General features: G+C 50.7%; 1 protein-coding gene and 1 long non-coding RNA gene across 15 annotated transcripts in view; one reads left to right on the top strand and one right to left on the bottom strand.

Moving 5' to 3' along the window:
- The window catches only part of MEGF11 (multiple EGF like domains 11), a 337,396-nt gene that overhangs the window by 50,560 nt on the left and 269,036 nt on the right, over positions 1 to 17,800 (bottom strand). For all 14 annotated transcript variants that reach the window (XR_011498732.1, XM_070499522.1, XM_044764680.2 and 11 more), the window contains 2 exons: positions 14,697 to 14,909; positions 7,461 to 7,635 (listed from right to left, as the gene is read on the bottom strand). Coding sequence is in view for 13 of the 14 variants with exons in the window: in XM_070499522.1 (XP_070355623.1) it covers positions 7,461 to 7,635; positions 14,697 to 14,909 (388 nt within the window). In the remaining variant the exon portion in view is untranslated. The remainder of the gene's footprint in view (positions 1 to 7,460; positions 7,636 to 14,696; positions 14,910 to 17,800) is intronic.
- On the top strand, positions 834 to 13,301 carry LOC123282894 (uncharacterized). Its single transcript, XR_011498751.1, has 3 exons — positions 834 to 1,743; positions 9,357 to 9,504; positions 10,802 to 13,301. It is a non-coding gene; the product is annotated as an uncharacterized lncRNA (long non-coding RNA).

Here is a 17,800-nt window from a genome sequence, read left to right as displayed (position 1 = left end):
TTGTAAAATGAGAGGTTGTACTAGGGAAGCACTGAGCATTCTTCTAACTCTGCCATTATGAAGAATAATTCCCATGTTGTGCTCACAGGGCAGGCATTATTAACCCATTTTATGCTTGGGAAACTGGAGCTCAAAGAGGCTGAGTATGGGGGCCGGCCCCGTGGCCGAGTGGTTAAGTTCACACGCTCTGCTTCGGCGGCCTGGGGTTTTGCTGGTTTGGCTCCCGGGCGCAGACATGGTACGGCTCGTCAGGCCACAGTGAGGGAGCGTCCCACACAGCACAACCAGAGGCACGCACAACTAGAATATACAGCTATGTACCGGGGAGTTTTGGGGAGAAGAAGAAGGAAAAAAAGACTGGCAACAGACGTTAGCTCAGGTGCCAGTCTTTAAAGAAAGAGGCTGAGTACATCGCCGAAGGCCACACAGCTATTGGGTGACAGCCCTGAGATTTCAGTTCAGGCCTGTCTGACCCCAAAGTCCACGCCTTTTGCTTCCAGTGTGTCATCTCCACACAACTACATAAGAAACCTCAACTATCATTTATTGAGCATTGGCTATACGCCAGGCTTTGTTCTAAGCACTCTGCATATTCGATCTAAGTCAGTCCTAAGAATAACACCCTCACATAGTACCATTATCCACCCTGTTTTGTAGATGAAAAACTGAGGCTTGAGAAGCTTGGGTGACTGGGCCCAAGCCACCCAGCAGGTGACGGCAGAGACGGGATTTGAGTACTGGAGTACCTGTGTGGATGTGTTTATAGTTTTGGGTCATTTCTGCTATTTTGCACTACCTCTGCTCCTCTGCTCACACGGCATGGCAGCTACACGGTGAATTCCTCACCCCCAGAGCAGCATCCAGGAGAATCTTTTACTACAATAATTAGGAAGTTAGTCAACGGGGGGGGGGCGGGGTATGAGAAACTGCTCTTCTTCCCTTAGCACGAACAGTCTGCAGACCGCAGTTTGATGAAGAACAAAACAACTAGGACAGGGACAGTGCGCACGTTATATACATGTCACCTGGCTATAATTTCCAGTCCACATTCTCTTCTGGCTCCCCAGCTGCCCTTGCTCCCTAGCTCCAGCTCAGGAGCCGCACGAGAGGCAGACACACACTTTGCCCAGCTTGGGGGAGGTCGGTGGGGGGAGGGTGACGTCTTAAAGCACATCGGAAGCCTTGAAGGAAAATTCAATCACTGCTCCACTGATCTCGATTTTCATAACTCTTACCCGCTCCTGCCTTCCCCAGCCAGAGCAGCTGAGGTTTGCGTATAAGCCACCGACAGCACGGAGAAAGGAGAGAAAAATGTGGAAACGAGTTTGTTCATTTGGGTGATGGAGTGCCCGCTCCCCTCGCTGGCATGCAGGGTTCAATAATGGCAGACAGGGCTTCAAAAAATTGCAGCATAAATAGATGAGCCCTTTAAGGTAATAGAAATTCTGTCAACCAGGGGAGAAATATTGGCCCCGAATCCCATGGGAGGGGACACCAGGCCCCCTCCTGCGCCTGCCCTGCTTCCCATCCCCATTATAGCCAGAGCTGAAAGGGAGCATCTGTGCTGAGGAATGACCAGAGGCCCCTTATCTCTTAGCCCTGGGTTCCACACGGGGAGGAGGTCTGGGAAATCAAGTCTTTGCAGCTCTGGCAGTGACCTCACAGGCTGTTTGTTCCAGGTGCCAAGATGGCAGCAATTAGTCCTGGAGCAGCAGAGGAGGCTTCATCAGTCTGGCCACCCAGGTGAGGCCTTAATTAAGGAAAGCTGGTCAACAGAGGAGCGACTGAGAAAATGGCCTTCTCCCCCCTGTGATGAGAAAGTCTATCCTTGGCTCTGTGGCTGCCCTTGGGAACCCCAGAGCCTTTGGCAACCCTGCAGCTCCCAACCAGGAGGAAGTCTCTACTAATTCTGCTCTCTTCCTCTCATCCCCCTTTCTACCTGTACCCTCAAACAGGGCACTCAGGCCAGGACCAGTCAGCCTCTTCAAGTGGGGGACCCCTTGGGGTAAATAACAACGATAGCAGTGGCAGCATCAACAACAACAATAATGATAACAATAGCTAACACTTGTTGAAAGATTACTAATATGTCAGGTATTCTACTTATTTTATATATATGAACTAATTTAATCAGTCTAATATCCCATGGAGTTTATTATTATTCCCCTTTCACATATGAGAAAACAGAGGCACAGAAAGGTAAAGTATCTTGCCCAAGGACACACAGCTAATAAGCAGCAAAGCTGGTACTTGAAGGCAGGGAATCTGTCTTCAGAGCCTCTGAGTAACCATTACACAGTATTACATTATTTGCCCAAAGAACCCAGAGACGAGGTTGAGGGACAGATGCTCCAGTGCCACTGCAGCTGTTTATTTGAACTGCAGAGAAGCCAATGGGTAGATTCAAGCCCCAGACCTGCTGGCAAGGCCCTTTGAGAAATGCCATGAATTTCCTTCTGCTTAATGGCATTCATTGCTCTTCCCAAGAATTTCATTCATTTCAAAGAGTATACTGAGCAAGATGTTCACATGGTAGGCATTGGGGGGAGGGGGGACAGTAGGAGGTGCAGGGTTGGAGAGAGACAGACTCTGAGTATAAGCCATGTTCTGTGTGGATAGAGAGGACGGAAGAGAGGAATATTCAGGGAAGGCTTCGTGGAAGAGGCAGCCTTTGATCTTAGCCTGAAAAGCTGAGAAGAATTTTCATAGACTGAGATAAGGACAGTGGGGACTGCATTCTAGGAAGAGGGAAAAACTTGAGAAAAGGCATAAGCAGAGGCCTCAAAGCAGACACTGTTTAGGGAGAAGTGAGTTTTGTGTGGCCCCAGCATAGGTTTGTGGCAGGACTTAGCAGGAGATAAGGTCAGGGTGGCTTAATTAGTTTTAAGGGCAGGTTACAGAGGATTGGAGTTTGAGCTTTATTTGGTGGGTAACAAGAAGCCATGGAAAGGGGTGATGTGACTCCAAGCCCCAAGGGGATGGACGACTCCACTTGGTTCCCTCAACCACAAGTCTGCGACTCCCTCCTCATTTCCTGGATCTCCCCTCACATGGACACTCCCAGGACTCTGGAGGCCCCTGTCACATGACTCTCCCTCTGCCCTCCTCCATCCCTGTCCACCCTGGTGTTCTGACTGGGTGAGGACCCTGGGTTCTAACAAGGCAAGAGCAACCTTGGAGCACAGGCTCATGGGAACTGTCCAAGGTGCTGAAACAATGTCCTCCCTCCAATTTCAAGCAATCCCAATTTAAGGACTGGCTCCCACACCATTGTTTCTGTTTGGCAGAGAATCTCATTCCCATTTTATAGATGAGAAATAGAAGCCCCCAAATTAAGCAGAACCAGAGCTAGGAACTTGGCTTCTTGGCTTTTCAGCTCTTTTCCCCCACCCAGGAGCCCCCGTGTAATTCAGTAATGCATACCCTGAGTGAATGCACTGCTGTGGCCAAGCTAACACATGAATACCCAGACTCCCTTCCTACCTCCATGCCTATGTCCATTTCCACAAACACTGACAGGTGTGTTCACCCCACAGTGCCTCTGCAGGTGCTTGGAAGGACCTGCTTGTAACAGCAACTGTGCATGTTCATGGCTCTGCTCCAAAGGGAACCCCTGGGTGTAGTTCACTCTGACCCTCTCCTTGGGATGAGGAGAGTGCTGGGGTTGGGGGAAGCAACATTCCCCCACTAGTCTCATTTTACCACTAATTACTACCATTTTGCTGGGTGTCTATTGTGTTCCAGGCACTGAGCCATGAACTTTCCAAATGAAGTTTCTCACTCTCGTGGCAAAGTCTCCTCTTAATAGATAAGGAAATTCAGGCTTAGGCAGAATAAGTGACTTGCCAGTAGGCAGGGTGAGGATTGGAGGGCCAGGATTTGAACTGAGATTTGTGTGGTTCCACAGTGACCCGTCAATCAAAGTCTATCATCTAACATATGAGAGTTCAGGGCTCCCACCACTACTGGCTTTGTGATCCTGGGCAAGTCACTTATCCTGTTTGAACTTCAGCCCCTCGTTTTCACATTGAGGAACATGAAAGTACACCTCTGTAGGACTCTTGTGAGGGATAGAGATGAAGCACGCAGCAAGGACTCAATAAGTGTTTGCTGCTAGGGTGAATATGATTATTATTGGGCACAAGCTCTTTGAAGGCTGGATGGGTGTCTGATTAGCCTTTCCATGCCCCCAGCAGCCCCCCAAGTCCTTAGCAGCCTAAATATCCAGTATCCTGGGAAGGAAGGAAAAAGAGTGCGAGGGCCAGCACACCCAGAGTGCCAGGCAGGGCTGGCTTCTGCCCCATATTCTCAAGGCCTCAGGGGGTGGGGACCACCAGGCTGAAGCAGGCATGTCAGTGGGCTCCCAGGGGTGGCTCTGCACTACCTCATCAGCACTCCTCACATTTATGTTGAGCCTGAGGCCTTTCTCAGTCCTCAGAGACTCTGCTTTCATAAAGTTATCCCAACGTCCTCCCTAAAGAGCTCTTGGCATTGAGGGCTCTGGTGGGAGGGGACAGCTGAGGATGTGGCCTCACATCCATTACCATGTTGGCTACTCACATCCAATAGCAGGCAGGACCTGATGTGACTCCCATCTTACAGATGAGGAAACTGAGGCCTAGCAAGGTGAGGACACGTCTAAGGTTGCTGAGCCTAGGATCAAGGGCTCAAAACACTCAGAAAAGGACTCTTTTAATTATTCTCTAATTAATTGCCCATCCTAAATATCTTTCAAGGAAAAAGGCAGGCGCATACATTCACAAACCAACCACCCTGACCAGAGCCAGGAAGTTGCATTCATTCAGAAGCTGGGAAGAGGGCGACAGTAATAATTTCCCCCTTGGCGCATGCAGGAATGAGTCACGCTGGATGAGAACAATTGACTGTTCTGTAATCACCTTGAGCGGCTCCTGCTCAAGGCTCCTGTTCAACACCCGGCAGGGCCCCAGAAGAGCCTTTCCAGGTATAATGAGGCTGGGCAGGAGGAGATGGATGGGAGTACACAGGGTCCCACCAGGGCAGCTTGGCTCACAATCTGTTTTAGCCCTGAGCCCCAGGCAGCCAGGACTCCACAGAAGCACCAGGTCCCCCAAAGTTCAAGGGCAGGAAGTCATTTGCATCCCAGATGGGAGGAAGAAAGGCCCGTGGCCTGGCCTGCAGACTGTTGGAGCCCTGGCCTCAGGACACATAGACACTAGCCTCCCTAGGACCCTCCTAGGCCCTCCCAGGGCCCTGATTTCCCCGTCCTTTGAGGAGCAGTGACCAGGCAGGCAGCTGGGGGTGAAGAAGGGGGAACAGGAAGGTGGAACTCTCAGCAGGCCCACAGACAATGTCTGCAATCAGACCATAACAACCTCAGTGAGCCCCTCTCCCCCAGCCAATATACACGCACACACCTCCTTGCTCCTACTTTCCCTCATTTCCCCCAGAAGGGTGTGTTTCCTGACTTGGTCCATGGAGTCCACATAACAGACCATCTTAGAAATCAGTTGGTTCATCTCCTCCTGCACACTCACCATTTACAGATGAAGGAACTGGGACACTGAGAGGGGAAGCCCCCTGCCCTAACTCATAGAATAGCTCTGGTAGCTAAGCTGGGACGGGGGTCAGGAGGCCCCACCAGCAGTCTGCTGTGGTCTGTTCACTTCAGCTTCAGTCACCTGATCACTTTGCTATGTGAGATCTTTAATCCGAAACAACTATTCTCTCCTACCCAAACCCAAAACCTAGGGCACGCCATTTTTCTATGAAGTTACGGACAAGGCTCACATCAATAAAGGTAAATTAGAAAGGAAACCTGCAGGAGGAACAGACTTCTTTCTCTTTCAAAGAGGCCCCCGGAGGTCATTTTCACCCAGTTTTATCTGCACTGGGGAGGAGGAAGAAGGAGCTGAACAGTTTCCTTCTATAGACCACAAAAGACATTGTCACTGGGCCAACCACATTCCTATATCATGACAAATGCTTCCTTGTACTTCAGTGGATCTCCACCTTGGCAGCACATTGGGCTCAACCAGACCACAGCTAGACTAAATACATCAGCATCTCTGGGAGGGGGCACAGGCATCAGTGTTTGTAAAGCTCCCCAAGTGTTTCCAAAGGGCAGCCCAAGTTGAGCACCATCCCCTTCCTATTGGCAGTGAGGCCACTGACCAGCAGCGCTGGCATCACCCGGGAGCTTGTTAGAGATGTGGAGCCTCAGGCCCTTCCCCAGATCTACTGCATCAGAATCTGCACTTTAACAAGTGATTCCCAAGTTCCCTGAAGTCTGAGGAGTGCTGAGGCCAGGCACTGTACACATGCCATCTCCACACCTGACAACAACTTTGCAAGGCGGCTGTTCCATTCCACAGTGAGGAAACTGATCCTGAGGGAGGTTAGCTCGCTAGCCCGAGGTCACGCAGCGAGTCAGCAGGACACCAGGACGTGACCCCGATCTGGTTCCAAAGGCCACACTTTCTACTGCACAATAAAAAATACGGCCACAGGGGACCTCTGAGTGTTGGGTCCTCAGACCCACTGGGCACACCCCACCTTTGAACAGGATTCCACTTCCAGTGTCAAATTCCGTAGAATCAAACCTCATAAAGACCAGCATAATTCATGAGGAAATACAAATAGTAAACAAACACATGGGGAAAAGGTTCACTCTCCCTAGTAATCAGAGAAATGCAAATTAGAGCAAAATGGAGGAGCCATTTTCTACCTATATAATTAGCAAGAATTAAAAAAAAGAATATTAGCAAAGTTGTTTTGAAATAGGTACATTCATACACGGCTGGTGGCGGTATATAGATTTATATAACCCTTGAGGAAAGTAACATGGCAACATCCATCAGGAGGTGTAAATACATTATGCCCACTGACCCTGGGAATCCACCCTAAGGAAGCTATTCAATGGGAGAGGAAAGGCTGTTTGTGGGAAGACACTCATTGCGACATTTGCTGTGAACGTTGGAGACAACTCAATATTTAGCAGGGAGAGGATGGCTGAGTAAACCGGGGTACATGAGCTCCTGAAGTGTCATGCAGCCATTTAAAATGATAATTAAGAAGCCCAAGCAGCAGATGTGGGTGAAAGAAAGCAGAATGCAGAGCTGTCTGTGTGCACGGTGGTCATCTGTTGTAAAAATACTGTGTGCATGAGGACATGGACAGGGGGGAGCCGGGCTCAGAGAGGACAACTGGTGTTTCAGGGTGAGGGGACAATGGAGAGACCTCCTCCTTCTATTACTTTTACAGTCACAAACCCCAGCAGAACTGGCCCTTTGAGAACAGCCTTGGGGGCTCTCTAGTCGGGGAATCTATCTCTGAGGGGGACGCAGAGACACTTCCTATTCTTCATCCCTGGGCACAAGGCCACACTCTTCAATTCCACCCAGAGGTGGGAGGAGCTGGCCCCTCCTCTCCTGTGTGGGGGTGGGGGGCAGAGAGGCCATGGGAGACCCCTCCCGTCTTACCATGAAGCCTGGGGCACAAGCGCAGCTCCCAGTGATGCTGTGGCAGTCGGCGCCGTTCTGACAGGTGCAGGGCAGCTGGCAGCCATCGCCATAGTAGCCAGCAGGGCAGGACTCATTGCAGTGATGGCCAGACCAGCCCGGTTGGCAGGTGCAAGCTCCAGTCACTGGGTGGCAGCTGAAAGATGAGAGAACGATGAGAAGACAGTCTAGTCAGGGAGGTGGCCATGTCCCACCCTCTGCCCACCCTGAGTCTGGTCTGCCCAGGGTAGCACGATCAAAGGGCCTCTGAGCTTAAGCTGCTCAATGCCTTGTTTGTTTGTCAGAAGACACAAAGGCCACATGTCTTATTAGCCCCAAGAAACTGAAGCTCATGGTGGTTATATAACTTGCCTAAAGTCGCACAGCAAGGAAGTGGCAAAGTCAGGACCAGAACACAGGTTTCCTGACTCCCAAACAAGTGCTCTTTATAATACAAATACACAGAGACACAAGCGGAAGGCAGCCTCTTCAGTCCCATGCCTTACGAACAATGGGATCAAGAGCTTCACTCACCCCTCACCCAAGGCAGATGCCAGGGTGGGAGCGGGCGCAGTGAGGCCCAGTGGCTCTGCATATCATAGGTGCCAGTGCACATTTGCTGAGTTAAAATGAGACCTCAGGGCAGGCGTGGCCTCCCCTCTCTGGCAATGTTGCATTGGAGAGGATCCCCTCCATCTGTGCTTTGCCAGGGCTCTTTAAGAGGCAGCAAGCTCGTCTCCATCTCCTATCTGTCTAGGCCAGAGAAAGGACCACTTGGCTGGAGGCAGGGCTGCCTGGCATGACCTCTAGAGACTGGGCAATCTCTGGCTGGCAAGGTCTGATCCAACAGCCAATAATTCATGATCAGGGGGATGACAGGTGTGGTGACAATGTACTTCTCAAGAGCTTCTGCGGAAGTGAACTTGACTGATGGCCCCAGCTGCTATGTCTGAAATCCATCACTACATTTGCTCAGAGGCCACACTTCCCTTGGGCTGCTCCCAGCTGGAGCACAGCAGGCATATTAAGGTGGGCACATTCCTGGGGGATCTGGGACTCCTCTGACGGGTGGCTTTGGCTTAAAGACTCTCCTTCTTGCCAAACTTTCTTAGAATTGTGCTGCAGTCTAAGACTTTCCACCCAGCCTTCCTTCCCTCTCTCCTTCCCCCAAGGCAGACCTGCATTGTGATCTGATGCTCTCCCAGCCTCCCCAGCACCCTCTCCATTTCCCCCTCACAGTTGTTTCCCCCGTAAATCTCTTGCACTTGGCGTCTGCTTCTGGGAGGACCCAGACTAACATTCTAGAGAAGACGCTGGATGGTAAAGACAAGGCTCTTAGATTCCCCATGTCACTTGCTTCCCTGCTCCAGAGTTTAGCTCACGGGATATGTTGAAAGAAGCCTGCTCCGGGTTGGTAGGAGGATGCTGGGTACAAGTCTTTTTTTTTTTTGAGGAAGATTGGCCCTGAGCTAACATCCATGCCCATCTTCCTCCACTTTACATGTGGGACACCTGCCACAGCATGGCTTGCCAAGCAGTGTGTAGGTCCGCACCCAGGATCCAAACCAGTGAACCCAGGCCACCAAAGCAGAATGTGCAAACTTAACTGCTGTGCCACCGGGCCGGCTCCTGGGTACAAGTCTTGGTTCTGAAGTTCCACAAAGACGTGTGCCTTGTCTCCCTGGGTCATTGCTGGATCCCCAGTGCCTGGCTCATATTCACTGCCCAATTTAATATTGGGGAATAAATAGTACTTTCACTATGTGTAATTACTTTCTGCGTCTGCTGACTTGTTTCTCATCTGTCTCCCCAGCCAGGTGGCAGCTCCACGGGGGCAGGCACTTTGTCTGTCTGATTAACCTCTGTATTGTACCCCAGGGCCCAGCAGAGTCCCTGACACACTGGAGGTGCTCAGCACATCTTTGGCGAATGAATTAATGAACAAACTGATTGTATGAAGCCCAGCCAAGCCCTGGATTTTCTCATGGAAAACGAGGGATGGACAGGAGCAGACAGTTCCTGAATAGTAAGAGCAAGTAGCTAATAATCATTTTGGACCATGTTTAGTCTCATTAATCATGAAGTCTAAATAACAACTGGATATCACTTTTTCTCTATCAAAACAGTAAAGATTTAGAAAAAAATAAAAGGACAATATTCAATGCTGGTAAAGGTTTTTGGAAAACAATTCGGGGTTATGTATCAGGAGTCCTAAAAATATTCAGACCCTTGGGTCTTGTAATTCCATTTCTAAGAATCTATCCTAAGGAAATAATCAGAGTTGTGGAGAAAGATTTATGCAGAGATGTTCCCTGAAGCATTATTTATAACAGTGGAAAATGGAAGCAATTTAAATAATAATAAATAATATGTCACTGGGCTATTAAAGCACTAGGTACTTTGCACATATACTTCTAATTTTCAAATAAGCCCGTGACTTAGGCACTACAGCCTCTATTCTACAGATGGCACTTGGAGGTTATGTGACCTGCCCAAGGTCACACAGCTCCGTCAGCAGCGGCTGGGATTCAAAGCCAGGCCCAGCTGCCCATGTTCTGCCCACGGCCAATTGCCGCCTCCGACAACAGGGTACTTGGTAAACGAATTGTGGCAATTGATACGAAGGAATGTTAGGGAAATACTGAAATATTTTCCAAATTATTTAATGATATAGCATGAAGTGAAATAAGCGTATAGAAAGTCATGATCTAAAATATGACAAAAAGTCATGGAGATATACACAGATATGGATGGAGAATGAACAAATTACAACAAAATGATTTTTTGAGCGATTCTGTTTTTTCTTTAAATTTCCACATATTCTCTAACTTTCCCAAACTAAGCATCTATTATATCTATAAACATAAGTAAAGCAATAAAAATTGTAAATATGTAAAAAGAAAAGAATGAGTGTAAGGGATGAGTGTTTGAAGACTTCCTGACCTTTATGGTTCCAGAAAAATTCTTCCCTGAGTCCCACACTGTAAGGGGATAGATACAGTGGCCTACATGGGTGCCTTGAAGGCGGGTGGCCCCACTTGGTGCCCTGACCCTCAGCCAGAAGGCATGGGGCACTACTCTCTGTCTCAACACTCTGAGCAAAGCCATTAGGCACGGCGTTCCTCAGTCCCAACCTCCCAGGGGCCTCCTCTGAGGATGTGGTTCAGGGTTAGCAGGCCCGCTCAGTCACAGACATGGAGATGGACAAGGCGGGACCCAGGGAATGACCAGGCGTGTTGGCTGCAGCTCTGCCTAGCCCCAGGGGTTCTACAGGGTCTCAGGCACCCTTCGGCCTTTCCTATCAACAGCTTCTCCCTTTACAGGTCCTCGCTCTGGCGGGAACACCACCCTGCAAAAAGCATACGGGACACACAGTGAGCCAGCAAATGCTTTCTTGTAAGCACTCCTGCATTTCCTACTTTCCATCAAAACCCCTTTGAGGAGAGGGCGGAGAATGACGGCTGAGTGATTATGACTGAGGACCGCAATCACCATGCTCTGGGCACCTTCGTCACATCTCCCTCTCCCAGGCGTCCCCTGTTCCCTGCTCTCCTTCTCCCTGGCGGCGGCAGAGCCATTCGATGGCGGGCAGGTGACTGCTGGTTAGGTTCAGGCAGAAGTCACCATCACTGGCGTTTAGGCTGGTTCTCTTTGCTCTGTTCCCCTCCCCTGTTCTCCATTTTCCCCAGACATAGATTAATCACAAGTTAATAGGAGCCGAAAGCTCAACAATAGCGGAATGTTTTCGGGGCGGATTTTTCTGCCTTTCTTTTGGCCGCTCTGAGATTTCTATCAATGCTGCATCTGTTGGCTAAATCAAATCTTTCAAAGGTAACACATGAGCATGGCTTCTGGGATTCGTCTATGACAATCCAGTTGTGGAGGGGACACGGAAGATGCCTGACACACAGGCACTGTCTTTCTCAAGGTTATTCCTTTATGAAGGGGATGGCTTCTTTGTGTGTGCTACAAAGTGTCTGTAAAGGGAATAAAGCGTGGGGAATCTCACCAGCCACTTCCTTCCTTCCCAGGGCAGTGGATTCGACCTCTTTGAAGCCGTAGGGGCACAGAGCAGAGAGAGGCTGAGGCTAAGAGGGCTGGGCTTTCTTTGGTTGGGGGTTGGGAGTACTTTGTCTCCCTAGGAAAGATGCTACAAGCCTCTGTTGCAAGCTCTTGCAGAAGTCAGGGGGGAAATGTAGCTAGGCTTCTGGGGATCCCACACTCCATTTCTTGGGGAGTTGAATGGATGCTTCCTTCAAAGGCCATAACAGAACTTCTACCCCCACTGAGCTGATGAAAGATGATGGACAGATTGGGAAACTGAGACAAAGAGAGAAGTGCATATATGAGACTACAGAGGTAGTTCTGAGGGCAGGACTCAGGGCGCCAGACCCCACCCAGAACCTGCAGCTTAACTGCCTTGAGATTAGGAGTCTTAGAGTTGTCTCTCTGCTTTTCTTGGATCCCAAGAGAAAGCTCTGTAGCGGACAAAAGCTCATGGGAAGAGAGGAGTGATCTGTGTCCACAGAGAGGGAGAGAGCTGCTCTTTGTGTCCATGAGAAGAAAGCGAAGTGCAGCTCGAGAGAGAGACCAGAGTGAGACCAGAGGCTCCCCACCTCGGGCAGTTTGCCCCCCGCCCAGGAAACATTTTTGTTTGTCAGAACTTGGAGTAGGGTGCTGCTACTGGCATCTGGCACGTAGATGGGAGGCCAGGGATACTGCTGAACATCCTCCAAAGCACAGGACGGACCCTCACAACGAAGAATTATCCAGCCCCAAATGTCAATAGTGGCGAGGTTGAGAAACTCTGAGTTAGACTGAAGGAAAACTTCGTATGAATGTTGGGGTCTCAGTCAGTGGGGCAGTGTGCCAAGAGAAAGGGGTGAAATATTTAAAAAGAAATAGGGTAGCTATCAGCTCAGGGGCAGAACCACCTAGAGGAATGGGCTACCTAAGATGAGTTGAGTGATTGTTTTTACTAAAGGACTGCTCTGTGCCGGGTACCATGCAATGCTAAGGCTGCAGACATGGTAAAGCCAGGCTCCTCCTGCCTCATGGAGCCGGGGCTGTGACGCAGCTCCCTGCCAGGAGGCGGACGCAGACACTGAGGAGCCCCCCTCCTAAGAAGCGCTACTGCCTCCCAATCCCTGAAACACGACTCGCGTTAAAGACGGTAAAGCAAATAATCATCAATATTGGATGGGCTGAGATTAGCGACGGAGAAGAGGGAGTCCTTCCAGATTAATAATGCATCGAGGACTCCTTCTGAGGAAGGATAAATTATGCAGGGCATGCTGCTCGGCACGGGAGGAAAACAATAGCTCTTTAATTCGGGGCTGGTTAGATCTCAGGGGCAGGGACTCTCTCTGCTTTGGGCCTCAATGGCGGCCTCACTTCCTGTCCCTGAGAAGGTCCTCCCTTGGCTTCCCAGCACAGGTGGGGATTCCTGGTGCTGTCCCCCACCATGGAACCATCTGAGGCAGCTGCCTAGTCCCCTGGCCAGCCATGTGGGACACTTGTGTTTAGAGCCTTAGAGCTCTCAACCTGCCCTCCAGACCCAGCTCAGATGTCAGCTCCTCCAGGAAGCCTTCCCTGACCAGCATAGCAGTCTCCTACAGTGTTTTCTGCACACAACCCTGGGTCACTGTTACTTGGGCACACGTTGGGACCCAGCAGGGCCAGCTGTATATATTTCAATGATTCTAAGATGCACTTTCCCCCACATTTTCACACCGCTGATATAAACTGTCAGTGGCACAGCATGGTTCCATTGACAGTGTTTTCTTTGTGAGAGTACATAAAATAAAGTTTTGCCTCACTACCAATGTTGTCTTGTATTTGAAGAAATACGGTAGAAGGTGCTCAGTGCCTGTGAGCGTTCCAGACCCTAGTTCCTGAGAGCTGGACTGGTGCTGAGGGACCCTTCATTTCCTCCATGAGGTCCAGCCCTGCAGGCACTCGGTGTTTGTTGAATGAACGAACGAGCGAACGAATGCTCAGGTTATATACCAGCCAGCTGCACTGGCTCCAGGGCCCCCTCTTGATAGTCTCCTTTCCAACCCTCCTCCCTTGCAGACAGTACGACCCCCCGCCGCTCAGCTCCAGGCACTGAGGACCAAGGACCACTTCCGTCTAAGTCATAACACTTGCTAAGACGCCTCTGCTTGCAGTGACCAAGTGATTTTGTGGAGAATCAAAAGCTGGAAATGAAGAGGGGCCGAGACCAAGTCCGAGTTGTCCCAGCGACAGGGCTGCAAACAGGACAGGGCTGCAAACAGAGACGTCTCTGTCTAGCCTACAGCCAGCAGCAGCACCACGCCCCCCGGGCCCGAGGGGAGAAGGGAGACTCCCTCACAGATAAGAAGCAGCCACATACAGGGCTGTGGAGGTGTTTATCTGGGGCCCACAGCCTCACTGATGACCAGACGGCGGTGCCAGCTGGTGCAGGAAGCAGGAAGGGAAGGGAGCTGGGAGAGGGGGCCCAGGGCAGCCCGGCTTCTCCACTTCCCAGATTCAGGCTCCTCAGGAAGCAGGTGAAGCCAGCTTCAGCTCCACTGTCCTCAAGCCCCAAAGGACACAGAGTGAAGCGGGAGGCTGGCCTTAAGTTGAGGCCCTGACGAAGGGCCTGCACTTCAACCATCCTGCTCCTCCACCCTAGGCAGGGCCTGCTGGTGCAGGCCCCAGGGTGAGCCATACTGATTTTAAGGTCCCTTCTGTGGCTCAAGCCCCTGCTTCTGCCCTGGTGGTCGTGTCTCTGGGTCCCTTGGGGTCAGGGAGGGCTTGGTTAGATGCAGAGCATGTGGAGAGGAAATGTTCTCCAGGACAATGCCCCCAGAGCCTGTGGCACTCTGAGCCCATCCACCTCAGCCCCCCGGTCTGTGTGGCCCCACTCCCACCCCAGCTCCCCTGAGGGTCACCAAGCTCCCTCCTTATTCCTGTATTTGTGGTCCCAGACTGGCCCATTTTCAATGCTGGCAGCCCAGTGCAGTGGACAGAGGCAGGTGGCCTAGGTCCTTGTCCTGACTCTGTGTGGCCTTGGTCTTCTCTTCTTTTCATCAAAGTGGTTACCGAAGGTGAGAGCTGATGTCCTAGCTCTTTCTCTGCCCTGCCTGGATGGTCAGGCTGGAGGTGGGGGAGGGGTCTGTGCCTTGAGAAGCCCCCTCTCCACCTGTGCCCACCCTACCCCTATCCCTGGGCTCACCTGTCCCCAGCTCATACCTGATGGTGTTGTCCACGTCACAGGGGCAGGGCGAGGTGCAGCTCGGGCCGTGCAGGCCCTCGGGGCACAGCCGCTCCTGACAGCGCGGGCCCTTGTAGCCAGGCTCGCACTCGCAGACGCCCGTGGTGGGTGAACACTGGCCCCCGTTGTGGCAGTCACAGCGCTGCGAGCACTGGAAGCCGAAGGTCCCGAAGGGGCATTCCTCTTGGCACCTGTGGGATAGCAGAGCGCAGCTAAGGCTGCGGCTGGGCCCCCTGCCCTGCCCCTCCAGATCCATCCAGCTTGTACCCCCTGCCTCTAGGCCTGGGCCTGGTGTGCTGCACCCGCCTCACGGCCTCCTCCCCTCTTCCCTCTCCTCCTCCGGGAAGTGTGCCATGGTTTAGTCACCCCAGTCAGTTCCCCCTTCATGCCAGGTGTCCTCAGTCCCCCAGCAAGGAGTTTGTACCATCATATTTCATTGATTCTAAACCATATTTTAAAATTTTTTGATGGTGGTAAAATATACATAATATGAAATTTACCAATTTAACCATTTTTAACGTACGGGGGCATTAAGTACATTCATATTGTTGAGCAACCATCACCACCATCCATCTCCAGAACCTTTTCATCTTCCCAAACTGAAACTTCCGTACCCACTACACAGTAAATCTTTTCTTCTTAAAATACATTTTAACACATCCGAAATCAGTTAAGTCTTTTAACTGATGGCATGTCACTGATAAAACCTTACCAGTGTTTTTCATTCTTAGCAGTATACAAAATAACAATGCATCTTACAATTGGTGGCATCTTAGATTTAATGAAATGGGGTAATTTCATTGCCACTCATTGTTTCTATTTTTGAGTCTTTTGGGAGATGTACAGCCTCCCGTGTCATATTGGGAGATGTGTCTCCTTCCCCAGTGTGGAATTTCTCCCTGAGTACAGAGGCCTCTTCACTGGACTGGAGAACCCTCCATGAGTCGGCTATTTCCTCTTCCTTGGACCAGGGGTCCCCTCAAGGGTGGGGCTAAGGCTCTCCCGTCAGCCTCTGGGCCCCTCGAGGAGGAGAACTGGGTCTTCTTTGCCTCCTGCCTCCACCCATGCTGGTGCTTGGAGCTCCCAGCATATTGATAGTTATTAGACCTCATGGACTCATAGCCCTCGGTTGTGGATCCGGTGTGAGTGGCTGTGACCCCACTTTTGATCACCTGGTTTCCTGGATGTGCCCAGACACCCCTCACCCCAGCTCAGAGCTATGTCTCAGGGGTGCAAATTCATTGTCACAGCAACAGGATCCTGTCAAGTTAAGGGGTAAACTGGGGCCATAAGGGGTAAAGAGGTGGGCGACTCCTGTGTCCCAGAGACAAACGGAAATAATCTCTGGACTTGGGAGTTTTGGATTATCTGTGTCCCAGCACTGCTTCAACAATGTGGAAAATGGAGAACTGATCTTACAGCTCTGACATCCGCTTTCTCATCACAAAATGGGATGAGAAGAATGCAACCTCACCAGGTTGTTTGAGGATTAAATGAAACAATGTGTGTAAATGTTTAGAAAAGTGCCCGGCACATGGTAAGGGCTCAAGAAGAAATGTTAGTTATTATTATTACTCTTGTCAGTATTGTTTTCTATGGTTCTCATAACAGAGCCCATCCTACCTTCTGCTTCAGATTCTGGCATGAAAAAGCTCAAAGGGAAGAATTCCAAAATACTAACAATGGAGTGAACTTGAAGAATTACAAGTGTTTCAATTGTCATGTTTTTCCATTTTCCCGGTTTTCTATATGCCTTCTACAATAATCTGTCGGGGATGGGGGTGGGGCCATAAAAGATGTTTAAAAACCCACAACCCTAGCTTCTTCATTAAACCTCGGACAGTCTGGAGTTGGAACCAGTGTTCTTCTCCACAACAGGGTGGGGAGACCCATGTCTGGGTGCCTTCAGTTGCCCATGATGAGGGTGAGTGGCCAGACCCCAGTGATGTGGTAGGGCCAGCCTGCGAGTGCCTGGGGGTGAGGGCAGCTGTGTGTCAGGCATGAGCCTCGATGACTCTCCACTGGGGGGTCTCTTTCTCTCCTCTCTCTCTTTGTTGCCTTGCGCCCACAATGACAGGGAGAGGAGGAGGGTGACTGGGGGCTAACCTTGCTGACTCCCTCACAGGAAATGCCACTCACTCTCCCCTCTCACAGCCACGGTGGCAAAAGGAGGAATCTGGTAGAATGCAAGAGCACTCGTGGCTACAGCCCCAGGCACCCATGGAGAGGGGCTCAGGCCCCAAACCCTGTCCCCAGGCCCTGAAGCAGCAGATGGCTCATCACCCTGACTCTGGAGTTGAGGAGGCTGAGATGCAGACAGATGAGGTGACTGTACGAGCTCATGCAGCCTGCAAGTGGCCCAGATGACCCCAGATCATCTTGCTGCATTTTAGCCAGTCTGAGGCCTCATGAAAAGAAGGAGAACTGAAAACAGCGGGAGGAAAAGGAAAGAAAGGCGGGGATGAAGAAGGAATGGCCAGTGGAAGACAGGAACGAGGAGGGGAAGTAGGATGGGGGAGGTAAGGAGGCAGACTGAGGCAGAAGGGGAGGACACAGAGCGAGGAAGAGCTGGAAAATCACTGTCTGAACTGCCAGTGCCTGCTCAGCCTCAGTATGGGTCCCCCCAGAAGTCACTCAGTTTGGCTCTCCTTGGATGTTCAGATGTCAGGGGAAGAAACTCAAGCCAGGAGACACCTGGCGGCTCCTCCCTTTCCCTGGAACATTCCTGCTGGGCGCCATCCAGCAGGACCAGGCAGAGCCCTGGACAGCCAGCTCCTACCAAAGGGCTCTTCCCCATGCCGCCATATTTATGAAGCAACTGACTGTAGCCCCAGAAACAGAATCTGGAAATGAAATATTGACAACCTAATCCATTTACATAATCAGCCTCTTTTTTTTTTCCTACTCACAATTTAAACAACTTATTTATTTAGAGATCAAGCAACGACTGCTAATGAATTTTACACAAAGCACGCTAATAACGGGGCCCGTGGAACAGAAGGGTAATCACAGCAGGAATTAGTTTTCTACTTAAACATCCTTCCTTTGCAACATATCAATCTAATGTGTCCGATATTGCCAT

Source organism: Equus asinus, chromosome 2 (assembly GCF_041296235.1).
Source record: "Equus asinus isolate D_3611 breed Donkey chromosome 2, EquAss-T2T_v2, whole genome shotgun sequence".
Classification (NCBI taxonomy): Eukaryota; Metazoa; Chordata; class Mammalia; order Perissodactyla; family Equidae; genus Equus; species Equus asinus.
Note: the sequence above shows the minus strand (reverse complement) of the source record. Positions and strands in the feature narration are given on the sequence as shown.